The 25,300-nt window shown below is 39.5% G+C and overlaps 1 protein-coding gene across 4 annotated transcripts in view; it reads right to left on the reverse strand.

Annotated features, from left to right (window-relative positions):
• Positions 1–841: 841 nt before the first annotated feature.
• Positions 842–25,300, reverse strand: part of zgc:162472 (uncharacterized protein LOC553495 homolog) — a 33,143-nt gene continuing 8,684 nt past the window's right edge. Inside the window, exons 6-27 of one of the 4 annotated variants that reach the window (XM_057819417.1) lie at positions 22,434–22,607; positions 22,237–22,370; positions 22,070–22,164; positions 21,931–21,985; positions 21,710–21,853; positions 21,400–21,612; positions 21,266–21,329; positions 17,954–18,152; positions 17,745–17,863; positions 16,636–16,927; positions 16,414–16,548; positions 16,199–16,235; positions 16,026–16,118; positions 12,912–15,954; positions 11,693–11,805; positions 11,514–11,599; positions 11,222–11,285; positions 10,854–10,968; positions 10,709–10,787; positions 8,541–8,623; positions 8,209–8,449; positions 843–3,553 (exon numbers count right to left, since the gene is read on the reverse strand). In XM_057819417.1, coding sequence (XP_057675400.1) covers positions 3,449–3,553; positions 8,209–8,449; positions 8,541–8,623; positions 10,709–10,787; positions 10,854–10,968; positions 11,222–11,285; positions 11,514–11,599; positions 11,693–11,805; positions 12,912–15,954; positions 16,026–16,118; positions 16,199–16,235; positions 16,414–16,548; positions 16,636–16,927; positions 17,745–17,863; positions 17,954–18,152; positions 21,266–21,329; positions 21,400–21,612; positions 21,710–21,853; positions 21,931–21,985; positions 22,070–22,164; positions 22,237–22,370; positions 22,434–22,607 — 5,683 coding nt within the window. In that variant the 3' untranslated portion in view covers positions 843–3,448. Of the gene's footprint in view, positions 3,554–8,208; positions 8,450–8,540; positions 8,624–10,708; positions 10,788–10,853; positions 10,969–11,221; positions 11,286–11,513; positions 11,806–12,911; positions 15,955–16,025; positions 16,119–16,198; positions 16,236–16,413; positions 16,549–16,635; positions 16,928–17,744; positions 17,864–17,953; positions 18,153–21,265; positions 21,330–21,399; positions 21,613–21,709; positions 21,854–21,930; positions 21,986–22,069; positions 22,165–22,236; positions 22,371–22,433; positions 22,608–25,300 lie in introns of all 4 variants that reach the window. The other 3 variants (XM_057819416.1, XM_057819415.1, XM_057819418.1) reach the window with 3 other exon arrangements.

Raw genomic sequence — 25,300 nt, forward strand, 5'->3', positions numbered from 1 at the left:
TAAAAAAAAAAAAATGACAGTCCTAATTAAAATGTGTGTCACATACATATGTAAAAATAGAGCAAGTTTCAGGAGAGCAGCATACTTTTGAGGAAATTATCATTTTGTAGTTGAACAATAAAAATTAGTTTGTTGAAGTTTTTCTGAAAAAAATACAGAGACATGCTCACGCACTAATTCACTGCTAACCCAGATCACACGGTATGTGTTGTGGTAGTTAGTAAAAAAGGGAAATTGAATTTGAAATAACCAGTTGAGGCAGTCGACGTCGAATCCAGTTCAACTTTCACGCACAAAAAAATAATAATTAAACGGTGACGGTCATCAGGCTGGCCGGCTCAACTGATGAGGTGTATTTTTTTTTCTTTCAAGGGGTACCTTTCGCTCAACCCACAAAATCAGCTGTGAAAAAAACGATGTGATATCACTCCGCCCTGCTTGCCTAGACAGCCTGTTCCATGCAGAGCTGCTGGATTACAAATGTTACTGTTCATACTACAATTATTGACATGCAATGGTAAGTTTTAATAACTTCATCCAGAAAACATAGCCAAACACTATTGATAGCATGGGTTATTGGTGATTCTCATGCATGCATATGTGTTTTTTTATTGGCATGCTAGCAAGCACCATTGACTTGTACTAGCTTAGCCATTGAAGCAACTAGCCAGTGTATCACAAAAGTGAGTACACCCCTCGCATTTCTGCAGATATTTAAGAATATCTTTTCATGGGATAACACCAGGGCCGGCCCAGCCTATACGCAGACTGTGCAGCTGCATAGGGCCCTTGACCACTAGGGGGCCCCCAATCTGGCAATTGTTTAATTTATATTCTATTTTGTTTACCACAGTTTGCTTTATTTGACTGTTGTGAGTTTTGATACTTGATTACAAGCTTAAAAAATATAAGTTCGCCCTTAACTTCTTTCTTTCCTCTTTTAGAAAAAGGTTTGGTGCTATCTACTGTAAGTACTGACAATCATTTGGGGTGAGAAGTTTGAAGTATGCTGTGCAACACAATCTGATTAATATACAAAATATGGACGTATGGGTTGGATTGCATGTATGGGTTTCACAGTACACTGTGACGAAATGGTGGGCCAAAAATATGGGCCCCTTTGCATTAATTTGCTTAGGGCCCCCAAATGGCCTGGGCCGGCCCTGGATAACACTGACAAAATGAAACTTTGACACAATGAAAAGTAGTCTGTCGGCAGCTTATATAATAAATGTATTTTCCCCTCAAAATAACTCAAAATATAGCCATTAATATCTAAACTCCTGGCAAAAAAAGTGAGTACACCCCTTAGAAACTACATCCCTAAATGTCCAAATTGAGTACTGCTTGTCATTTTCCCTCCATAATGTCATGTGACTCATTAGAGTTACGAGGTTCAGGTGTGCATAGGGAGCAGGTGTGTTCAAATTTGTAGTGCAGCTCTCACGCTCTCTCATACTGGTCACTGAAAGTTCCAACATGGCACCACATAACAAAGAACTCTCTGAGGATCTTAAAGACGTATTGTTGCGCTACATGAAGATAGCCAAGGCTACAAGAATGCCAATACCCTGAAACCGAGCTGCAGCAGCGGCTAAGATCATCCAGCGTTTTAAAAGAGCAGGGTCCACTCAGAACCGGCCTCGGGTTGGTCGTCCAAAGAAGCTAAACGCACGTGCTGAGCGTCACATCCAAATGCTTTCTTTGAAAGCTCGTCACAGGAGTGCTGTCAGCATTGCTGCAGAGATTGAAGAGGTGGGGGGTCAGCCTGTTAGTGCTCAGACCATACGCCTCTACATCAAATTGGTGTATATGGCTGTCATCCCAGCAGGAAGCCTCTTCTGAAGACGGTACACAAGAAAGCTCGTAAACAGTTTGCTGAAGACATGTCAACAAAGCGCCACCCAACTTCACTGCTTTGTGGCAAAAGGTTGATTTTTTAGATGAATCTTCCATTGAATTACACCACAGTCGCCGCAAATATTGCAGGAGACCTACTGGAGCCCGCATGGATCCAAGATTCACTCAGAAAACAGTAAAGTTTGATGTTGGCAAAATCATGGTCTGGGGTTACATCCAGTATGGGGGTGTGCAAGAGATCTGCAGGGTGGAAGGCAACATAAATAGTCTGAAATATCAACAAATCTTAGCTGCCTCTTACATTCTAAACCATAAAAAGGGACAAATTCTGCAGCAGGATGGTGCTCCATCGCATACTTCAATCTCTACCTCAAAACTCCTCAAGGCAAAGAAGATCAAGATCGTCCAGGACTGGCCAGCCCAGTCACCAGACATGAGCATCATTGAGCATGTCTGGGGTAGGATGAAAGAGGAAGCATGGAAGACGAAACCCAAGAATGTTTACGAACTCTGGGAGGCATGCAAGACTGCTTTCTTTGATGTTCCTGATGACTTCATCAATAAATTTTATGAATCCTTGCCGAACCGCATGGATGCTTTCCTTCAAGCCCATGGAAGTCATACAAAATATTAAATTTGAATCTCACAGCATTCCTACTTAATTCGCTTATCTTGTGTAACATATTTATGTATTTGAAGTACATTTTTTGTTCAATTTTCACACTACTTTCTGTAGGCGACAAAACTTTTGTCTCGCCAAAATTTGACCTTTATGTCTTCATTAAATGATAAATTTTTTTTCAGTGAAACAAATATATTTTTGTACATTCAACATCTTTTGGGAGGGTCTTAGCTTTCATATGAGCCATTTCTGAAACCACCTGAATAATTAAAAGTCAGGTTATTACCAACTGTTTCTACAAAATGGATAAGCGACAAGACTTTTGTCAGAGACTGTACTTATATCTGCAGAAATGCAAGGGGTGTACTCACTTTTGTGATACACTGTAGCTGCAAATAACTAACAAACTGCACGGAATTTGTTGAAACCAACTGCACAGACCAATTAAACCACGGCTAACTAGAAAATTAAGCCTAGTGTCGAAAATTCTTAACTTCCCCTTTAATTGTAAGAACCAGTTTACCTAGATTTTAAAGAAACTATTTTGCCACATGTTTAAATGTGAACGTCAAACAAAGCAATTCATCAAATTGTGCAATAAACTAATTGAAATGCTATTTAAGAGTATTGTGAAAACTGCATTTCAAGGACGTGTTTAAAAAGACACAGGAGTGGCGGTTGCTTTATATCACTCACACAATTAGGCAAGATTTGTTGTGTCAGTCGTTTTATTTTTTTGGATGCCTAGTTACAAAAATAAGAATTTAAGTTCAGGAAAAAAAAAACATCTTGAAGCGCTTGCTATATAACAAAAATATACATAAGGTTAGGAATATTTTGCTTTGTGGCGAGCTTTCGTATTGAAGCTAATCTTCACTTGAAATGGTTTTAGTTCATCCTGGAATTTCACCTAAAGTCCGTTAAATTTCAGGTAATAAATATAAAAGAAGAGCAAGTGAGTACTTTTTACGTGTCCTTCACTTCCGTGAAAATATCACTTAGGAAGTACGTGGAGACGTCGGTGGGCTCGTCTTGGACTTCCACACTGTTTTCAGGATTGCATATAATAACCTACAACACACACATAAACATAAGGTTTTAATTAACCATTTTCAGGGCACTCATCGGCTGCCATTCCATTCTGATGGTGAGCAACACGGAAAGATCAGCATTAATAGCCAGTTCTCCCTGTTTAAATGAATGGCACGTCTCTTGTTGTCAATGGGAAGCAAAGACTAAAAATTTAAAAAAATCAATTTAGGTTTGTTATTGGGACCCATATTGTTTTATTTAGTTCTCTAATATTTGAAGTATTGTTTTGAGGCTTCTATTTGATGGTTTCTTTGCATGTAATACAGAAGCTGCCAATATTTTTTTTTTCTCCCAATGGCGTTTCTTCTATGGAGGACCAGGAGTGCAAAAATTAAATAAATAAATACACAATTAAATAAATAATTAAAAGTGTCATTACAATGCTTTTATTTCAATATTTATTTATTTATTTCAATATTTATTTCAATTTTTATTTATTTATTTCAATTTTTATTTATTTATTTATTTCAATTTTTTTTTATTTCTATTTATATTTATTTCAATTTTTAATTATTTATTTCAATTTATATTTATTTCGATTCATATTTATTTATTTCAATTTTTATTTATTTATTTCAATTTATATTTATTTATTTCAAAATTTATTTCGATTTTTATTTATTTATTTCAATTTTTATTCTTTTATTTCAACTTTTATTTATTTCAATTTTTATTTATTTATTTCATTTTATATTTATTTATTTCAAAATGTATTTCAATTTTTATTCATTTATTTCAATTTTTATTTATTTATTTCAATTTTTATTTATTTAATTCATCATTTATCTATTTATTTCAACATTTATTTATTTCACTTTTTATTTATGTCATTCTTGCACTCTTGTTCCCCGTGTGGCCGCATGAAATAATTTTATCTGTCATTGGCTCATCAAACTCGGTGGGCGGGCGTGAACTAGGCGGGGTTTGCGTTGATCGAGTAATAAGCGATTGCTTCGTCCTATTTCTTCCCAACATGGCGGCATTATCTGAGATTTTGCATGAGCTCTCTTAGGACACGTTAGATTTCTCAGAACAAATTGAAGCAGGACATTTGGACCCTGAGTACGTGTCCTACAAAACAGCAATTAATTAACGTTATTGGCATCATCTCAGCTCTGTCAGATCAAGATGGTGATCGAAGAGTTTTCTATGGTTTAGAACTGCGGTCAAGCCAGCCTCCACTCGTAAAAACGAAGTCAAACCAGCCGCCCCTCATTTGGATTATTGTTTGCATTACGGTAATGCAATGCGCTGGCTTCAGAATGTAATGACGTGGCTTCAGAGCGCAAGTCCCTTTATTAAATATATGGGGGAAAAAACGGTGACTTATTCGATAACGGGTCCACTTTAGAGAGAGACTGGAGCACCCCTAGACCCAAACTAAATCATTATCATGTAAAAATGATGTCGGAGTTCAGAGTAAAACTACTTAGAAAACTGCTAGTTATTTCTGTCATTTAGCCTTATTTCAAAACTTGATTAAAAAAAATAATAATAATAATAAAATCTGGTAAATATCCAAGGACCGTTCCACTTCTGAGTTATACTAGAGTTTCCCGTATGCAGACATCAGCCCGTTTAAAGGCGCTGGCCCGCGCGATGTAGAAGCCACAGACTGGACTCCACCATGGGCTGCTGGTGGAGTTTTCCTCAGAGTGTCCTCGATTAAATTTGCTGCTTCTCTGGGCAGCTCTGGGCACATTTTGGACATATGTATGTTTTGCTTGGACAACACACGAAATGCGTCAAATGTTGCGTCAAAGCCTACTACCGCTACACTGACCACGCTAGTGACGCTACTAATCTTCGTCGTCTTTATTTTTATTAATTATTTTTCAGATTATACGGATCTACACTGCCACCTTATGTATCGCGTGTACATAAAAATTAGCCAATGCCTCAGGCGTCCATCTATTATCTGAGATGGACTAGTTAAAACTTACTTTGCTGAGCAACCAATCAGACGTTAGAAACTTTGACGAGCAAACGTGACAGATAAAATTATTTCATGGTTGCACCTCCAGAGGAACAAGAGTGCAAGAATGAAGTAAATAAAAAGTGAAATGAATAAATGTTGAAATAAATAAATGATGAAATAAATAAATAAAAATCGAAATAAATAAATAAAAATCGAAATAAATAAATAAAAGTTTAAATAAATATTGAAATAAATATTTAAAAATCGAAATAAAATTTGAAACAAATATAAATTGAAATAAATAAAAATTGAAATAAATAAAAATTGAAATAAATACATATAAATTGAAATAAATAAATAAAATAAATAAATAAATAAAAATTGAAATAATAAATATAAATTGAAATAAATAAATAAATAAATATTGAAATAAATAAATAAAAATTGAAATAAATAAATAAAAATTGAAATAAATATTGAAATAAATAAATAAATATTGAAATAGAAGCATTTTAATGACACTTTTAATTATTTATTTAATTGTGTATTTATTTATTGAATTTTTGCACTCCTGGTCCTCCATATTCTTCCACCGACAATGTTCATACACCAAAACAGCCGAAATTCTCATGTGATGCGGGCTCTTTTCATTTGACACCCCAAAAAAGACCGTTCGCCCAAAAACATGTTTTTTTTTTTTTTTTTTTTTTTTTTTTTAAATAAAAATGGAATTTAAAAATGCTACTTGTCCCAGAATTTGTCCAAATCACAACATAAAAAAATCAGGACGCTAAGGGGCAGAAAAGCTCTATTCAATTTTTGCTAAAATGGTACAGTTCGGCCAAAATTTGCAAATTTCCGATCATACCTATTAGGGGTGTAACGGTACACAAAAATCTCGGTTCGGTACGTACCTCGGTTTGAGGTCACGGTTCGGTTCATTTACGGTACAGTAAGAAAACAAAATGCAAAATATAAATTTGCTAGTTGTTTATTACACACTTTTGTGCTTTCAACAGTAGGAACATTACAAAGCTAGAATTCTGCTCAAAAAGTAGCGGGTATTTAAAGATAATAATCCAACAACAATTTGCCTTTCAGACCCCTCGTATTGGCCATCTTTCTTTCTGAAAGAAAGAAGTAAAAAGAAGTCCTGAGCTAAAGAGAAAAGCAATCCCAATGACAAACATTTTAACATGCATTTTACAAATGAAATGCCTCAATGAATCATTTTTTTTTCTTATGAACGGTTTTCAAAAGCTTTATTGGTGGATTTTCTCAAGTTAAAGTGCCACACAGAAATTAATAAATTTAATTGTGTAAGCAGGATCCGAGTATTATTCTTATTATTTAATTACAGGTGTTTTAGCTCATTTCAATTTATTTTATTTAAATGGACAATGACTTATTTTATTATGTGTTTATATTTTACAAATGTGATGTAGTATTCATTTCTATTGTATATTTTATGTTGTATAACTTTAGTTCCTATGTGAATATTAGTTCCTATTTGTTTTGCTGTGGTAGGAGGGTTTTGTATTGAACACGGGGCCGTGTTGGTTATTATTATAGCAGAGAATACAGCAGTAAATCAACAAAGACAAGTCAACTGTGCCCCGATCTACCACTCAAGAGACCTGATGGACTCAAAAAGTGGGTTACGATTGCATATTAGTTTGAAAATCGACTGGATCCACCGTATTTTTACACGAGTGACTTCCCGTCTGCCCAATCCTAGCTACCGGTGGTAGTATTGACGCAGCAGGGTCGCGTCTCACGTCGAATAATAAACTCTGCCTTTCTTTTCGTGTGCGTCGCGTTGATCCGCTTCTGGGACGCTGCCGCACTGCGACTGGTGTGCATTGGCTGATTGACTTTAACACCTGCGTTTCACTGCGTTCTCGTCACGGTCACGTTGTCGCGCCGTTGACGTTTCTGGGTTATACTGTCCTACCGTGTTGGTCCTCATTATAGTAGAGAATACGGAGTAAATGTAATCTACACAAAGAAACTGTAACCTGATCGACTCACAGCCTCGAAAAGGAAGGGTTACATTACGTCAGAAACTCGTTCGGTACGCCTCCGTTCCGAACCGAGCACCCCGTACCGAAACGGTTCAATACAAATACATGTACCGGTACACCCTGCTGCATCAGATGGCTCCTCTTAACCGTTTAATTAACTGTCCCATTAATCGATTATTTAAAAATTCGTTAGTTGCAACCCTACAAGTGACCCTCCCCATATCAACAGTAAGTGCCCCAATATAAATAGAGAGAGAGAGAGAGAGCGAGAGAGAGAGAGAGCGAGAGAGAGAGCGAGAGAGAGAGAGAGCGAGAGAGCGAGAGAGAGCGAGCGAGAGAGAGAGAGAGAGAGAGAGAGAGAGCGCTGTCGTCCAATCAGCCAACATTTTGATCTTTCCCAGACTATTATGTGGGGTATATTCAATCAGTCCGGCTTGCCAGGTTACAAGTACGGCCTACAAGAGCCAAAATGTGGTTTACATATACTAGTAGGTTTTTATGGGATTCAAGGTTATTGTTCACTATTTCAGTGCCATTAACAATGATAGACGTCCAGTTATGAAACTCTTTTCATCCTTCCGCTATTAATTTAAATTAGCTTGTCACTAGTAGACTTCCACTCTATTTGAACTTGGAGGGCTTATTAGTGAGGACAATCCAGGAGAAATATGCAAGTGCTGTTTAGTGCTCACCTCATCAGCAGAGAAAGATGAACCAGGAAGTGGCCGAGATGCTCTCGTACAAGGTGTCGGTAACGGTTCGGGCTCCACTTGAGTTCGTGAAGCGGCCGGTCGGGCAGGCGCAGCTGGCACCGCGGATTTCTTTCGGGATGCGGGTTTACTCACGCTCGATTGGCGGGAAGCGGCTTTGCGTCGATGCGACATGGTGACGTTGCTTGGATGAGTCAGGAAGGACAAGAAGCCTTTCGGTTTCCTTCGGGAGTAAAAAAAAAAAAATTTTTTTTTTAAATGAAATCACTAGCAATGGTGGAGACAGAAATCGAATTAGAATCGCATTTCCTCACCTTTTGGGAGAACTCGCTCCTTTAATTGTGTCTTCGCTTCCTGTAGGTGGCGCCAGTGCAATCGGAGCCGTTGCGAGTGCATTCTAAAATTAAAGGAATTAATAGTATCGGAGTTTTGGTAAATGGTAAATGGTGTTATACTTATATAGCGCTTTTCCACCTTTCAAGGCGCTCAAAGCGCTTTACATCCCTTTTAGTTAGTGTTGCACCGATATCAATTTTGCCTACCGATAATGTACCGATAGTACATTTTTTGAAGGGGAAAAAAATATATATATACATTTTTTAAAATACTAAATTACTGTATGGTCACTCCACTGTAAAGTACCGTAATTTTCGCACTGTAAGGCGCACCTGACTATAAGCCGCCACCCACCAAATTTTACACAAAAACTGCATTTGTTCATAGATAAGCCGCACTGGACTATAAGCCGCAGTTGTCCTCACAGGATTGGTTTGACAGCGGCATTATACAACTTGCCTGGTACAACAGACTCACCACTGTTCCAGCTACTGAGTCTGGCCACCATTCAGCGAATACAATTTCCAGGGCGGAGCAAGCCACAGCAAACAGACAGCGGAGTGAACCAATCATCGACGGGCAGACGTGACGTTAGTAAAACGACGACGGCAGGACGAGGGACTTGCGCGCGAAAGGAAACATACGAGGAGAGCGGAGTTTATTCGACATGGCTAGCGCGAGACAGACTGTTGTCAATAACTCGTGTAGATGTGTTTTTGGTCATTTAAAACTGATTTTACCGTGGATTGGAACATATTCTCGGCTCTCCTGTTCACCGTCTGTGTTGTTGTGAAGACGACTTCCGACGCACAAGAGTGACGTTGCTCATTAAGAACACGTCACGCAAATAAACGAATCTGATTTGTCGACTGATTTTGTACCTGCCCGAGAGGCCGTTAATGGGATGGTTCCCAGACTTTTCTCTCAGTGTTTGAAAAATACAGGGAGAACAGTCTGGCCGTGCCAGGCAATTATACAACTGTCATTAGCCCAAATGAACCACCATGAAGCTTTGAACCAATTGGTTGCTAAGCTTCATTTGGCCATCACTGCTCCCTTGGGGGAGAGTCAACCTCTGCTGTCAACACTGTTGTTGTCCAACATGCCTGCTAGCATGCATTGCAGCGCTACAGATGTAAATAACAATCAAAATTCAAGTTCTGTGCTAATTATTTCTTCAGTTACTGTTCCAATTGGTTTATTAATTGGAAGTTATGGTATTTGGTAACACTTTATTTGACAGCTACGTCATAAGACCATCATAATTAAGACATGACACTGTCATGAGCATTAATGTATGTTTATAACAGATGTTATTTAGTGTTATCAGGCAAATTATGTCACTTTTGAGTGGATGTAAAAGATTAAAGGTGGATAGAAATGGAGTTAGTGACATAATTTGCCGGATGACACTTAGTGACATCTGTCATAAGCATTCAGTAATGCCTATGTTAGTGTCATGTCATAATTATGACGGTCTTATGACGCCGCTGTCAAATAAAGTGTTATCTATTAACCCAAATAAATCAACAAATAAGCCGCACTGGACTAAAAGCCGCAGGATTCAAAATGAAGGGAAAAAGTAGCGGCTTATAGTCCGAAAATTACGGTAATTCGCCATCATGGCTTTATCAGACACTGCATTAACTCACTGGCTGCCATTGATGTGAATAGACGTCCAATAACCGGTGGATAAACTTTATTTCGTAATCACCTTTCCATTTCAAATGGATTGGACATCTACTAATTATACTCATTTCAATTAATGCTAGAAGCATCAAAAGACCATTCATCACCCTACCAAAATAACCTCATGGGGGCCATGTTGGGAGAGGCAACATTCCCATTTAAGTCAATGCATAGACATTAAAACTATGTCATAACTGTCTTATTTCTCAACAGATTTGTTAAAGGTTATTTTAGCAATGTCACAGCATCCGTTCATTCGCTGCCACCCTCCCACTTCAAATTGATTGGACGTCTATTCATGATAAACTCATTTAAATTTACCTCATAAGGATGATTGGTATCAGTGTACCAATATATTTAATGATTGGTTTCTTCCCAAAAAGTCCATAAATGTGAATAGTTGCCTATTTATACCCCGATTTTTTCTCAAAGCCAGTTTAAATTAAAATTGTGTTACCGTGGGAACACTCATCTCTCTAGAGGGGACATCAGGTAGGGAAACATCTGTCGCTGCCACCGTACCGTCCAGAGCAACGCTACGCAGAAAGGCTCTTTTAGACACCAAGCAAGGTATCACGTCACCCTATTGGAACAATTCTGACCTGTGCTGCACGGACTGATCTGTTTGGGGGGACTGAGTGGAAGTTTCTTCCAGTGGGACTTCCATCAGTGACAGGATGAAGAAAGGCTCGTCTGGATCTGAAGGTACTGACGTCGCTGAGTTGAAAGAAGGGAAATATTTTTACACTGAATGAATAACCGCTTAAGAATGCGAAAGAATAACAAAGATGCTTATTACGCATATGGTATTATTTAATGCATAACTGCTCAAATAGGGTGGCACCAAATTGTTCTTTTTTACTTTGATCATGAAAAGGTAAACTTTTTTACCATTTCGACATATCAGTATGATGCAATCAAATATGATTTTTTTTTCCATCTACTCATGTACAGTACATCTTTAACTTACTGTCGGGAAATATTGAGAGACTTGTGGAAGTTTGGTTGGGTCCTGCACTCGACGCCATTCCATCCTGTTCACATCGGGTGGGAGAAAATTTTTTAATCCAATATTGGATTATCGATTGTACGTCAGCAAAACAATCACCGTTAAAGATTCAGACAAATTTCTTATGGGCAAAAAAATGGCTTACCAATTATTGCCATGCGTTAGAAATTATGGTGATTTGACAAATAAGCTTGCAATAAATAAATAAATAAACCAATGAGACAAAAGTGAAAACAATAAAATCTCAATTTACCTGGCTAGGGTGTGTCATCATAGAACTTGCTTCCTTAATTTGATCGTCTGCTCCCTCTACTGGTGTCCGCAGAACAGTCGTTTGCTCTTGAGAAGTACAAGCGTCTGAGCAAGATCCATTTAGGGTAACTAAAACCTTTGTACTGTGAAGCGCAGATTTATCTGGTGAAGGTGTCAAACCTGATCCCACTTTGACAGTCGTTTGGCAGGACTGCCGAGTGCTTTGTCCAAGGTTGGGCTTGACTTTGCGTCGTTCCATTGTGGTGGGTTTTGGCAATAAAGTTGCCTCAGTGCTTTAGGTATAAGAGGACACAATTTCATTAGCAAATACATTAAGAAACAAACGTAAAGTGTGGAAATGCCCTCTTCTAATTATGGGAAGGAATTACATTTTCTGTATTTGGAGTAATGCAGTATTACAAATGCATAGGATTTTTTAAAAATCATTTTGACATAAATTTCAACTAATGTTTAACACTGATGACAAAGAAATAATGGAAGTAAAAATATGTAGTAAAGAACAAAATTTGTGTTTTCTTAAACCTCTCAGGCTTCATAGGACTAATTTTGGCCAATAAAAACAATTAACCCCACAAATACCTGATGTCAAAATGCATTGCAATATGGTTCACGCAGGCCAAAATGTTAATATTTAGTACACAAGCGTGGCCCGCATTACCCAAAATGTAATTTCCACATATGTGGACGCTGGGTCTCAATTGCAATTTTTAACATAGTAATATATTTCTTTTAATGAATAATGATGTTTATATAATTTTAAACAAATACAATTATAACAATGTCAATAAAACCAAAATTAATCTAATTAAAATGACAACAAACAGAAAGCTACTCTGGTTAAGGCCTCCATTAGCACAAATTGATTTGAATTAATTAGTTAAACTGAGCATAAAAGGGGTTAACATCATCAACCAGCTCAGGGGCATCATTTGGTTATGGAATTTGCTATGCATTGGCTAAAGGACCAAAAAGAAAAATAACCTGATTTTCTATTTTTTAAGCATCTCTTCTGTAACGTTTGCTACAAAACTAGTGGTAACCAGAGTTAATGAAAACATAGATTCTGGTGCTTTTGTTGAAAAAACTTTTTAATCAAGCATCGTGCATCACTTCAGTGACGCTCGGCTACCCACTAGCTATAAAGAGCAAAGAGTAACAAGGATAAAACTTTGATGATTTTCATGGCAATTATTTTTAACAGCCTTCATCCAAACATCAACAATGTACTCGCTTGAAGAGCTGGTTACCAGCTATGAACAAGTTTCAAAGGTAAATAAATAAGAGGCCAGAAGGTTACCAATGGCACAGAATGTTCACAATAGTCTATATCATGCTCATCTGCAATTGCTGGATTTCCACAATAAAACATGAAGCTCACCATTTGGGGGGTTGAGCCTCTTCAGTCACTACATTGGCGTCACTGGGTCCAGAACTTTCCAGAACTGAATCTGGCAGTGTGCTGTTTGAGGAGTGGATGTTCAGCGTGGAATTGAAAGGACTAGTTGCTGTGTCCTTGTCCTGACAAGAACTGTAGTTGCTCGCCGTTTTCTTGCTAGCTGTTTGCATGTCATTACTCTGACCTTCAGAGATTGTCGACTTTGACTTCTCCAGGGAGTCCACTTCATTGCTCGCACACTGTCCGCTTGCTTCATCTTTTGACACTGATTGACAATCAGGTAATACGTTGGCGGGTTTGTCCTGTCCAACTTTTGACTGTATTGCTCTCCCAGGGGGTCTAAGATTGGGTTGCACCTTGGTAAGGCGTCGTCGTCTTTGAATTGTTTGAGAAACTTTTAAAGCATCTGTGTCTTTCTTCTCTAAATCACCATCTGCAGAAGGTATAACAACCGATGCAACACTTTGAAAAGTTTCTAAGGTTGATGGTGATGCTACCGGGTGACTATTTTTAACTACATCAGCTTGGGTGACAGGTGTATGATCTTCTATCTTCTCACTATAAGTATTTTCATCTGAAGGTGTAGGAGTGGAGTTTATATTTGTTATTGGAATCACAACTGAAGAATCTACGCTATGACTCTGTGTTTGCACAGAGAATGAGCAAGTCGGCTGCAATTCAGGATCTGAGGATGAGCTGATTTCTTTTGTGGTCTGAGATTTAGAAACAGAAATTCTTGCTATCTGGGGAAGATTTGGTTTGACCTTTGGGAATCGACTCCTCCTGGGAACAACGTTTCTCAGATTTTTGGGTAACTCTTGCAAGTTACTGTTATGATCTCCAATGTCTTGTTCCAAAACCTGATTCGACTCTTCAGCCTGGTGTTCTCTGACTTCTGCATCAGATGGCTCCTCTGTATTACGACCACTTTCAACTGTTTTAGAATCTGTGATCTTTGATACCCCTGCAGTTAGTCCAGTGCCTGTCAATTTTTGCTCAGTAGGCCTTAATTCCTCTGAAGGTATCACAATGGAGCTTGTGGTCAAGATTGGCACCAGAGTTAAAGAACTGATGCTCTGACCTTGTTTCTGTATAGATAAAGTGCAAGTTGGCTGTGATTCTACTTCAATTGTTGTTTTGGAGGTGGATTCTGGATCTGAGGATGGACAAGTTTCTTTCATGGGTTGAGATTGAGAGAGTGAACTTCGTGATATTTTCGGAAGGTTTGGTTTGACTTTTGGGAATCGACTCCTCCTGGGAACAACTTTTCTCTGATTTTCAGGTAACTCTTGCATGGTACTGTCATGATCTCTACTTTCTTGATCCAAAATTTTAGATGACTCTTCATCAATTGGTTCTGTGGCTGTTGTATTAGATGGTTCTTCTACATTACGGACACGTTCAACTGTTTCAGAATCTGTAGTCTTTGATTCTCCTGTAGCAAGTCCAACGCCTGCCATTTTTTGCTCACTAGAGCAGAGTTCCTCTGAAGGTATCACAATGGAGCTTGCACTTAAGCCTGGCAACACAGTCGAAGCAAAACTGACACTTTGATTCTGCTTCTGGGGAGAGGAGCTGCCAGTCGCCTGTGGTTTTACTTCAGTTGTTTGGCTGGTGGATGCCACATTTTCAGACGAGCTAATTTCTTTTGTGGTTTGAGATTTGGACAGTGAACTTCTTGATATCAGGGTAAGGTTTGGTTTGACAACTTTTCTCAGGTTTTGACAGTCAGGTAACACTTGCAAAGTGTTGTCATGCTCTCTACATTCTTGGTCCAAAACATAATTTGACGCTTTAGCCTTGTGTTCTGTGACCGCTGTATCTGACAGTGTCTCTGTATTTTGATCAATTTCAGCTCTTTCAGAATTTGTATGCTTTGTATCTTCGACAGCAAGCCCAACTTTTGCCATTTTCTGCTCAATGAGTTCCTCTGAGGGTATGACAGTGGTGTCTGTGCTCAACATAGGTACAATAGTTGAAGCAGAACTAGTAGTTTGACTTTCCTTTTGAAGAGTGGTCCCAGTTGGTGGTGATTCTACTTCACCTGTCGTTTTGCCGGTGGATTCGAGAGGTTTAGCGTGTACATTCCTTGATGTCTGAAGGTTTGGCTTTGGTTTGACCTTTGGGAATCTACTCCCCCTGGTCTGATGAGTGGATTTGACTTCACTAGATTTTTGACATTCAAGGAAAGCTTTGGCATCATCTCTACCTCCTTCGTCCAAAGCTTTCTTTGACTCTTCAACAAATGGCTCTGTGACTTCTGCGCAAGCAGCATTGTTGCTTTGATCTGATGCCTCTAAAGAGGAGGTGGAAACTGCCTGTGGTTCAATTTCAGCTGTTACTTTGCAGGTGGTTTCCAGATTTGGAGATAGGCAAGTTTCTATCGGGTTTTGTGGTTTGGACCGTTGGCTTCTTGTTGTCTCGGGAATGTTTGGTTTCACCTTTGGGAATCGACTCCTCCTGGTCTGATGAGTGGATGCAACTTCACTTGATTTCTGACATTTTAATTTCTGCAAATTACTGTCATTATCTCCACATCCAAGGTCCAAAGGTGCCTTTGAATCTTCTGCCTTTGATTCTATGACTGCTCCTTCAAATATTTTTTCATTATCTCGACAACTTCCGACTACTTCTGAATCTGTGGAATTAGTTTCACTGACAGCATGTCTACCACCTACTTTTTTCTCCTCACTAGAAGCTACTGGTGATTGTTCTCGCTGGGAATTGGAAGGTGCGGTCCTTGAATCGCTCATGAGGTTTGGGTTTGGCTTCACTTTGAATGCGTTACTTTTTCCCATCTGTGGGTTTGATTGTGCAGGAAGGCCTGGGTCAGGGTCGGAAACATCTCTTTGAGGTGAAGAGTCTGTGTTAGCAATGGCCGGGGTGGACATCTCAAATGTCTGTGCGACTCTTTGTTCCTCTGAAATAAATGGGATTTGGCTGGAACAGTTTTCCTCGATGAATTCTGCTACTATCTCTTCCTCCAAGAGTTCACTGGTCTCCTTTGTACTCTGCAATGCTATTTCTGCAATTGAACAATTTGACTGAAACAATGTATTGCTTTGAGCAGTAATGCCACGGCGGGTTTTCACGCACCTGTTCCATGATCATGTGCGGTCTCCGACTGAGAGACGTTGCCAATGGCCAGCAATGTTTCAGCAGCCATGTTGTTGCTATCCAACTCCAACTCTGAAACACAACATAATGATTATTTTCAAACTTTGAATAACGGCACTACAGTCATTTAATTAAAAACAGTTTTAACAAACCTTGGTTGTGCTCAGAAGACACAAGGTCAATGACATCCTGAAACACAAGCATGACTTTTATTAGATTTTGACAATCATATATATAATCATCACGAGAATTGAATGAAAACATCCAAATACAGAGGGATGAAGACAATGTTGAAAATTTGAACAAATAAAATGGACTGTGCTCCTTTATTATTTTCGGTGCAACACACTAAGCAGGTGAAACTTACAACCAGCAGGTCCAACTGATGCACACATGGTTCGGGTGCCCCAGTCTCATTTTTCTCCCTCTCACAGAAAGAATATGAGCAGAGTCCATCTTGAGTTATGTCCAATACATCTGACATGTTGCCCAAGATGTCAAGCTACATGGGGTGAATTATGGAAAGCATGCAAAGACAAATATAAGTGATGCAAAGACGACACTGATTTGCGACCAACAAGTTAAGCACCTCCTCTATTGTCTCGTCCACTTGTGAGATAACAGTTGAGGGCGAGTGCAAGCTGGTGGTTACAAACACTTCGTCGTCCTTCTGAAGGCCATGCTCCTCCTCGTCCTCACTGAAATCTGACTGCGATGCTCTAAGGGTAATCAGTTTAGACTTTTTGGGTGCCGAGGATGCAGATGTTGCAGTGGACGTTCTGGCCCTCTTGGCAGAGCACTTTCGCGGAGGTTTATGGGTGGACTCCTCTTCCTTGGTAGGGTACTCTAAGATGGCCCGAGGCTTGGGGACCCTCCCGTACCTTTGAAATACACAAAGACCCTTTCACTCTGCCTTCCAGGCACATTAACACATAATCGTCACCTGGGACTATCAGACGGAATTCATCATTCAGGTGTTTTACCCAGCGTTGCACCGATACAGTTACTAGTATCAGTACAGATACGGCACTAAAATGAAATCATCCGTATCGGGGATAACCAAAAAATAACGCGTTGATGCTGTGAAATATGTAGCTTCCGAGATCTAATTTCCAACTGCCGGTTACCCAACCCAAGATGGCCACCAGCTACGCATGCCGCCATGGATGTCTAGCACCATCAATGGTGGTCAATGGGTTAAAGGTGCTATGAAATATGACAACAAGTGACTTTAAAATAATAGCAGAGCATATTTTGGATACAAATCCATCCAAAAAAGTGACAAAAGGCTAAATAATAGCAGTTGATCCTAATTCATCTTCCTTTCTCTGAAGCCTTGGCCCCCCACCCACTAAAAATATCTCCAAACAGAAGAGGATGTCACAACAAGAATGACAGTCTGCTAGCATGCTGTCTTTCATAAGCGTTTCTACTCTCTGGTTGCCTTGTCATCCTGTCAACTTACACTGGCTAGCGCAGGGCTAGAAAGCAGCATATGACAGCTAGACACATCATCAATTTGCTTAAAAGGGTGGGCGTTCTCTGTTGCACTGTTATGAGTACAATAATTTTTTCTGAAAAAGTCATATTGGTACAGTATCAGCATGAGGTGAAACCACACAGCTAGGTTTCGGGAGCCCCAAAAATTTATCGGTGGAAACTAGTGTTAACTTAAGTAACAATGAATGAAACTCGTACCTAGTTGGTTTTGCAGGTTTAGCTGAGTAAACTTCATCACCAGAGGAATCCCCACCATCGTCTTGGTCATCCTCCTCTTCTTCGCTGCCGGTTCTTGCAGGCGATGCATCTTTGTTCACCTGAAAGAAGGTGAGCAGGAAGTTCAGAAAATACCAAAATCTGAAGAAAGTTGACTGAAGGGGTACTAAACACGGCTTTTGTAGTATCACCTGCTCTTTTAAGGCTTCGTCTGTCACACCTTGATCCTCTTTTGCCGATTCGTCGTCTACGGTCTTCGTGGCGGGAGGAGGATTCGGAAGCTTTTTACCCCACTTTCTGCCGAGCACCGGGAGTGGTTTGGCCGCTCTACCTCGTGAGAGTTTGGCAGGCTGAATTGAAGGGCGCTCAGATGATTTGTCAGTCTCTGTCCTGCTCGAGAAAATGTTTTATGTTTTAGGGTGGCAGAAAGTTAGTGACTACTGCTGAACTGAATGGAAATGGCCAAAAATTGATGTAATAATTCAGATCGGTTGAGTTGTATTTCAGTGCTCAGAGGCGGTCCTGGTCTAAATGGTGCCCTGGGCTAGCTGAGAATCACTAGCATACCCCTCGAGACGATTGGTCGAACGGTACAAACCTGCACAAACAATTGACATAATTTTTGTGAAAATTTGTGTCTGATAGGGGGTAGGGCTGGGCGACATGGCCTTAAGTACGTATCACGATAAATTGAGCAGATTTACCTCGATAACGATAAATGACGATAAATTCGCTCAAGCAGACTGTTATATAATTTGAAAATTTGAATCAATGCATGGAATACAAATTAACCGTTTCTCATTAAATTTATTTAACCAGCTTTCAATTTAACAATTGCACTTGCAGTCTAAACATTAAGTATTAAAAAAAATCTTGTAAACAATAAGAATTCTAGTGTGAACATTTATAAAAGCTTGTATGGCTTGAAAAATGTACATTATAAAAATCAATATGATGACTGTGCAAACATGTCATTCTAACACAAATGACTTGCAGCTTTAACAGTACACTTCAGACAACTTATTGGTAATGGCTGCTGTGACATCATTATTCAACACAAGTGTTTACGTCAAGGTTTCATTTTTTTTTTTTTCCCCCGAAACATTTTTAATACATGCACCCACCACACAGACACAACCAGATTAAAGCTGTATTGCTCAGATGCCAATGAAACTTTAAGGTTTTATGATGGCAGAATAAAGCAAACATACAGAAAAATAGCTGTGGCCATTAAACTGTCATATTATATATAGGCTTCACTGTTGGATTATATTTCATGCTGAGTGCTTTACCATCATGAAAGCTTTCAGAGAAATCACACAGAGATGCCAAATAACGCGACATGATGATTACTACATGAAGTCCGTGCCCAGTCCACTCATTAATTTCAGCCGTTTCGACAAGGTTAGAGCTGCTGTCTGACTCTTTCACGTTCATTTGTAGCCGTTGTTAGCCGCTAGCGTTAGCCTGTGGCTTGGCTACCAGTAGAAAGCACTGAAAGCATCCTCTCCTGATATCGTGAGAACCAGGGAGGACAGCTGGTGAAAGCCTGTATGGAACCAGCCAAGAGTTAATGTCGGGTGAAAGTTTGGCGAAGCTAACTTAAGCCAGACTGCATCCCGTTTACTTGTAGCGTTAGCCGCTAGCGTTAGCCTACCGGGCTTCTGTTTGATTGGCTTTCTGAAAACCAAGTGACTCCATACGTAAGCACAATGTCTGCTTTCTTAAAGGGGAATGAACATAGCCGAACAACACAGCGTCAAAGCGGGATAAAAAGACTATATTTTCTTGTTTTATTAAACTACCGAATTTACCGACATGGTCAAAATTACGTCGGTCATCGTGAAGAATTTCGGTGACGGTAAATTTTCGGTTTACCACCCTGCTCTAATAGGGGGCCAACTTCACTGGAGGTAACAAATAGCCATAGAAATTCTCAACCGTGTTCCCTTCTTGGGCTTCAAGACCTCTTAATAGCATCATAGAGCAGATTACTACCATGAAGCTTTGAACCAATTGGCTGCATAACTTCATTGTTTCTTCCACTTTCCTTGGAAGAGACAGACGAGCTCTGCTACAGTCTGCTGTCAACACTGTTGTCGTCCAACATTCCTCATGCCTCCCCGCATGCATTGCAGCGACAGATTTAAATAACATTCAAAGTGCATGTCCTGTTCTAATTATTTCCTAAGTTATTATTCCTGTTGTTGTATCATTATTTGCTAGTTGTGCTATTTAGTTTGGGTTAGGGTTTTCCTTTTAGTTTCATTTTGAAACCATGGGTTTGAATGATCTTTTATTTAAAGGGATGCACGGATAGAAAGACTTCTAGTTCTTAAAAGATAAATGTTAGTACAAGTTATTATAATTAGATATTGAAACCCCTCTTGATGTTTTCGTTTTTATACAATTTGTAAAATTATTTTAACTAGTAGGTCGCCATTGTTGTTGCCGTCGCAGCGCGGTGACGTCACAGGGCCACGCTGCCAGAATTCCACCAGTCACTCTTCAAAAAAAAAAAAAAAAAAACCCCGTCACTCTTTAATTATGTAAAGTAGTGATTTAAATACGCCACAAGGTGTCAATGGCAAGTTTTACATTAATTAGGGATCAAGCCAATGAGTGCGTTTTTTTCCCTTGAGTGACGCTGTAGTTTCTTTAATCCACAGTGGGAGAGAGAAAGGAGAGTGGATTCAGATTCGTAACTCAGACCGCGCCGTTTATTGGCATAACCTTCGGCAACTCTTTCACAACACACATAAGTATCATTTAGTAAAAATACTAAAAAACTAACACTGATATCTCTCAAAAAATGTCACCAAAGAAGAAAAGTGCTTCAATCTTTATTACTGAGGCCCTATTCTCACACAGGTTACAAAACAATCCAAAGAGAACTGGCACTTCACAATCAAAATAGATGTGCAAAATACACATAAAACTTACTCAGACTTTGGTCAAACTATATTTGAACATTTTAGCAACTCCTTTAGCTCAACACATACACTGGATGGCAATAATTAGTCACAATACACAAACTATGATGCTGGGAGCCTTTTTCAGGAGTCTTGTGAAGACAACACTCAAATGAACGTGACGGCGTCAGTCGAGGGAAAAAACGCACTCATTGGCTTGATGTCTAATTAATTGCAAAACTCGCCATTGACACCTTGTGGTGTATTTAAATCACTACCTTACATAGTTAGAGTGTCAGAGAAGTACGGCAGCGTGGCCCTGTGACGTCACCGCCCAGCGACGTCAACAATGGCGAGCTACTAGTTTATTTTTTTATTTAAAATTTTACAAAATGTATCAAAACGAAAACATTAAGAGGGGTTATGATATGAAATTATTATTACTTGTACTAACTTTTATCTTTTAAGAACTACATGCCTTTTTATCCGTGGTTCCCTTTAATGACCTGCCACTACTTGTCAGTACTGTCAGTACAGGAACCCCCACCGTCAGTGTTGCATGGTTTGAAATGTATTTAATAAGATTCTTACACTTCTGAATCCTGTTGATCTTCAGGAAGGGCTGCTTCTGAGTCTTCAAGTATGCAGACATCCTCTGTGGACAAAAAAAAAAAAATCAACATTTTGTAGTTCAACAGCAAAGGTCTTTTCAGACACACTTGTACCTTCTTCACCACTCTTTTCAGTCGCGTCACTCGTCATCCTCTTTAGCTTTGCACTAGAGACATCCTCTGCACTCTGGCGCTTGCGTTTCTTCTTGGTCTTTGAGACGTTTCCATCCATGCTGAGCTTGTCGTTCTCTTTCTCTCCATCCTCTCGTTCGGAGCCTAAAAAGTCATCCATCTCCTCCTCACTTTCCGCTTCGCTGTCTATGTGCTCTAAGACAACACAGATCAGTTATGACAAAATGCTCTGTCTTTGATACGGAGCTATATTTTATGTTTACAGTACAGTACTCCGTTAGGATGTACTCACTCTCTGCTCTCTTTGAGCGCCGTTGCCTCTTCTTGGGAGCGTTCTTCTGAACTAGCGATTTGAGCTTCTTTCTGTTGGCCTGGAATTCTAGAACCTTCTCCAGCAGTTTGGTGAAATATTCAATATCCAGCTTGCGTCTCTCTCCTGCAAGTGAAACGGAATAAATCGTCTTGGAGTATTGACATGAATCAATTCTGTCACAAAACATAACGAATACTAACGGAAAGCTTTGTCGATTCTCCAGGAGTTTTTCCGTTCTTCTTTTTTAAATTTGTTCTGCAAAAAACACAAAATTGAGCTTTAAAACGTTTAAAAAAGACAAAACACAACATAACTGGACCAAAGCTCTTCTAGGCAGACCCGTATCTCAGCTCGAGTTCGGTTGTGAAAAAGCTGGCCGATCATGGTGAAGTCCGTTCCCACCATGCTGATTGCCAGAAAAAACATGTCCGTCTCTGCAAAAAATACGGAGACGTAAAAGGCAATTAAATTGTTTCAGCTCTGCTACACATTTTTGTTGTGCGAACCTTCGTTGGTCCAAGGCTTGCAGTATTTGGACGTCCTGAAACTGGAATACGTAGTGGTGGAGCCACGCTCAAATATGGGGTCCCGGCTCTCTGCCGGGTTAGGTCCTTTGGCTCTCTGGACCGCCACGGTCAAACTGGGGTACACAATGAATGAAATTTTGGATGTCATTTTTCACGCATCAGGGCTTTAACCGTACCTCTCCTCATCCAGTATTAGTGTGCCGTCTTCAGCCACTTTGATCCGAGGTGCCATAAGCGCCTCCTCGTTTCCTTCTTCGAGCACTGCCTCCTCCTCCACCTCCTGTTCCTCTTGCAACTGGCTCCCATTTTCACCCGAGGTCGTCAGTGGAACTTCTGGTTCATGCGGCGATCTGTAAAAACGTCAATGTAAAAGACGGGCTTAACACTTGCTTAATAGGGCTGGGCGATTAAAAAAAATCTAAATCTAGAGTTGTCCGATATTATTGGGTAGCTGATAATATCTACCGAAAAAGCATTTTAAAATGATATCGGATAATATTGACATCGGTTTTTCATTATAGGTTTTGGGCCAATATGTAATGTTGCCTTCAAAGTGAATGCAGAGGCAACAAGGGCTGGTCACGGCTTAGCACAGCAGTTATGCTTATTGATATAGTGGTGCAATATAGGCACTTTTTCCATACAGTGGGGAGAAAAAGTATTTGATACACTGCCGATTTTGCTGGTTTTCCCACTTGCAAAGCATGTAGAGGTCTGTAATTTGTATCATACGTTCTCTTCAACTGTGAGGGACGGAATCCAATACAAAAAAACAGAAAATCATGTATTTTAAATAATAAATTTGCATTTAATTGCGTGAAATAAGTATTTGATACATCACAAAAATCGAACTTAATATTTGGTACAGAAACCTTTGTTTACTATTACAGATACCAAACGTTTCCTGTAGTCCTTGACAAGGTTTGCACACACTGCAGCAGGGATTTTGGCCCACTCCTCCATGCAGATCTTCTCCAGAGCCTTCAGGTTTCGGGGCTACTGCCGGGCAACACGGACTTTCAGCTCCCTCCATAGATTTTCTATCGGGTTCAGATCTGGTGACTGGCTAGGCCACTCCAGGACCTTAAAATGCTTCTTACGGAGCCACTCTTTAGTTGCCTTGGCTTTGTGCTTTGGATCGTTGTCATGCTGGAAGACCCAGCCACGACCCATCTTCAGGGCTCTCACTGAAGGAAGGAGGTTGTCAGCCAAGATCTGGCCATACATAGCCCCATCCATCCTCCCCTCAATACGGTGCAGTCGTCCTGTACCCTTGGCAGAGAAGCAGCCCCAAAAAATGATGTTTCCTCCTCCATGTTTCACGGTTGGGATGGTGTTCTTGGGGTTGCACTCATCCTTCTTTTTCCTCCAAACACGACGAGCCGAGTACAGACCAAAAAGTTCAATTTTGGTCTCATCCGACCACATGACCTTCTCCCATTGCTCCTCTGGATCATCCAGGTGGTCAGTGGCAAACATCAGACGTGTCTGGACATGCACTGGCTTCAGCAGCGGGACCTTGCGTGCGCTGTAGGATTTTAATCCATGACAGCGTAATGTGTTTCCGATGGTTTTCTTCCAGACTGTGGTTCCAGCTCTCTTCAGGTCATTGACCAGGTCCTGCCGTGTAGTTCTGGGCTGATTCCTCTCCTTCCTCATGATCAGTGATGCCCCACGAGGTGAGATCTTGCATGGAGCCCCAGAATGAGGCAGATTGACCGTCAACTTGAACTTCTTCCATTTTCTAATAATCGCTCCAACAGTTGTTACCTTCTCACCAAGCTGCTAGCTTATTTTCCTGTAGCCCATCCCAGCCTTGTGCAGGTCTATTATTTTATCCCTGATGTCCTTACACAGCTCTTTGGTCTTGGCCATTGTGGAGAGGTTGGAGTTTGTTTGTTTGAGCAATTTGAACAGGTGTCTTTTATACAGGTAACAAGTTCAAACAGGTGCAGTTACTTCCGGTAATGAGTGGAGAACAGGAGGGGTTCTTAAAAAAGAACTAAGAGCCGAAATATTTACTAGTTGGTAATGTATCAAATACTTATTTCATGCAGTTAAATGCAAATTTATTATTTAAAAACTATACAATGTGATTTTCTGGATTTTTGTATTAGGTTCCGTCCCTCACAGTTGAAGAGAACTTATGATACAAATTACAGACCTCTACATGGCTTGCAAGTGGGAAAACCAGCAAAGTCGGCAGTGTATCAAATACTTGTTCTCCCCACTGTAACTTCAGTTGAAGTTGTTCTCTTATTTATCACAAAATGTTTATTTGGGAAACCTTGAAGTTGTTACATTTATCATTATTAAAGCATCCAGTGTGGCATCACATTACAATTAGCCATAAGACGTTAAGTCCACAACCGCATATATCGGTATCGGTTTTTATATCTGTATCGGATTTTTGGAATTGGACAATATTGGGATATACAGTAGGTTATCTGTTAAAAACTCATTATTGGACAACTATAGTGGTGCAATATAGGCACTTTTTCCATAACTTCAGTTGAAGTTGTTCTCTTATTTATCGCAGAATGTTTATTTGGGAATCCTTGAAGTTGTTACATTTATCATTATTAAAGCATCCAGTGTGGCATCACATTACAATTAACCATATTACGTTAAGTCCACAACTGTATATATCGGTATCGGTTTGATATCTGTGTCGGATTTTTGGAATTGACAATATCGGGATATACTGTAGGCGATCCGTTAAAAACTCATTATTGGACAACTATTTAGAAAAAAAATATTTATTTTTTTTTTACCAAAAATTTGGTTGATGATCTTGTCCGATATTTTATCTCCCCACTACTTTTTGAAGAAGGCAATAAGAAGAGAAAGCTTTGTATCTTAATCCATTACAGTACACTAAATCAAAATAAAAAAAACACATTTTGAGTGGTATTAGGTGCCATAACCAGTGTATATTTCCTTTTTTTTTTTTTTTTTAAATGTTTATTAACTCATTTGCTCCCAAAAACATATAAATACGTTCTATTTTTAATTGTTTCAGTGTTCCAAAGACGTATTTATG

Source organism: Corythoichthys intestinalis, chromosome 17, assembly GCF_030265065.1.
Source record: "Corythoichthys intestinalis isolate RoL2023-P3 chromosome 17, ASM3026506v1, whole genome shotgun sequence".
In the NCBI taxonomy this organism is placed as follows: domain Eukaryota; kingdom Metazoa; phylum Chordata; class Actinopteri; order Syngnathiformes; family Syngnathidae; genus Corythoichthys; species Corythoichthys intestinalis.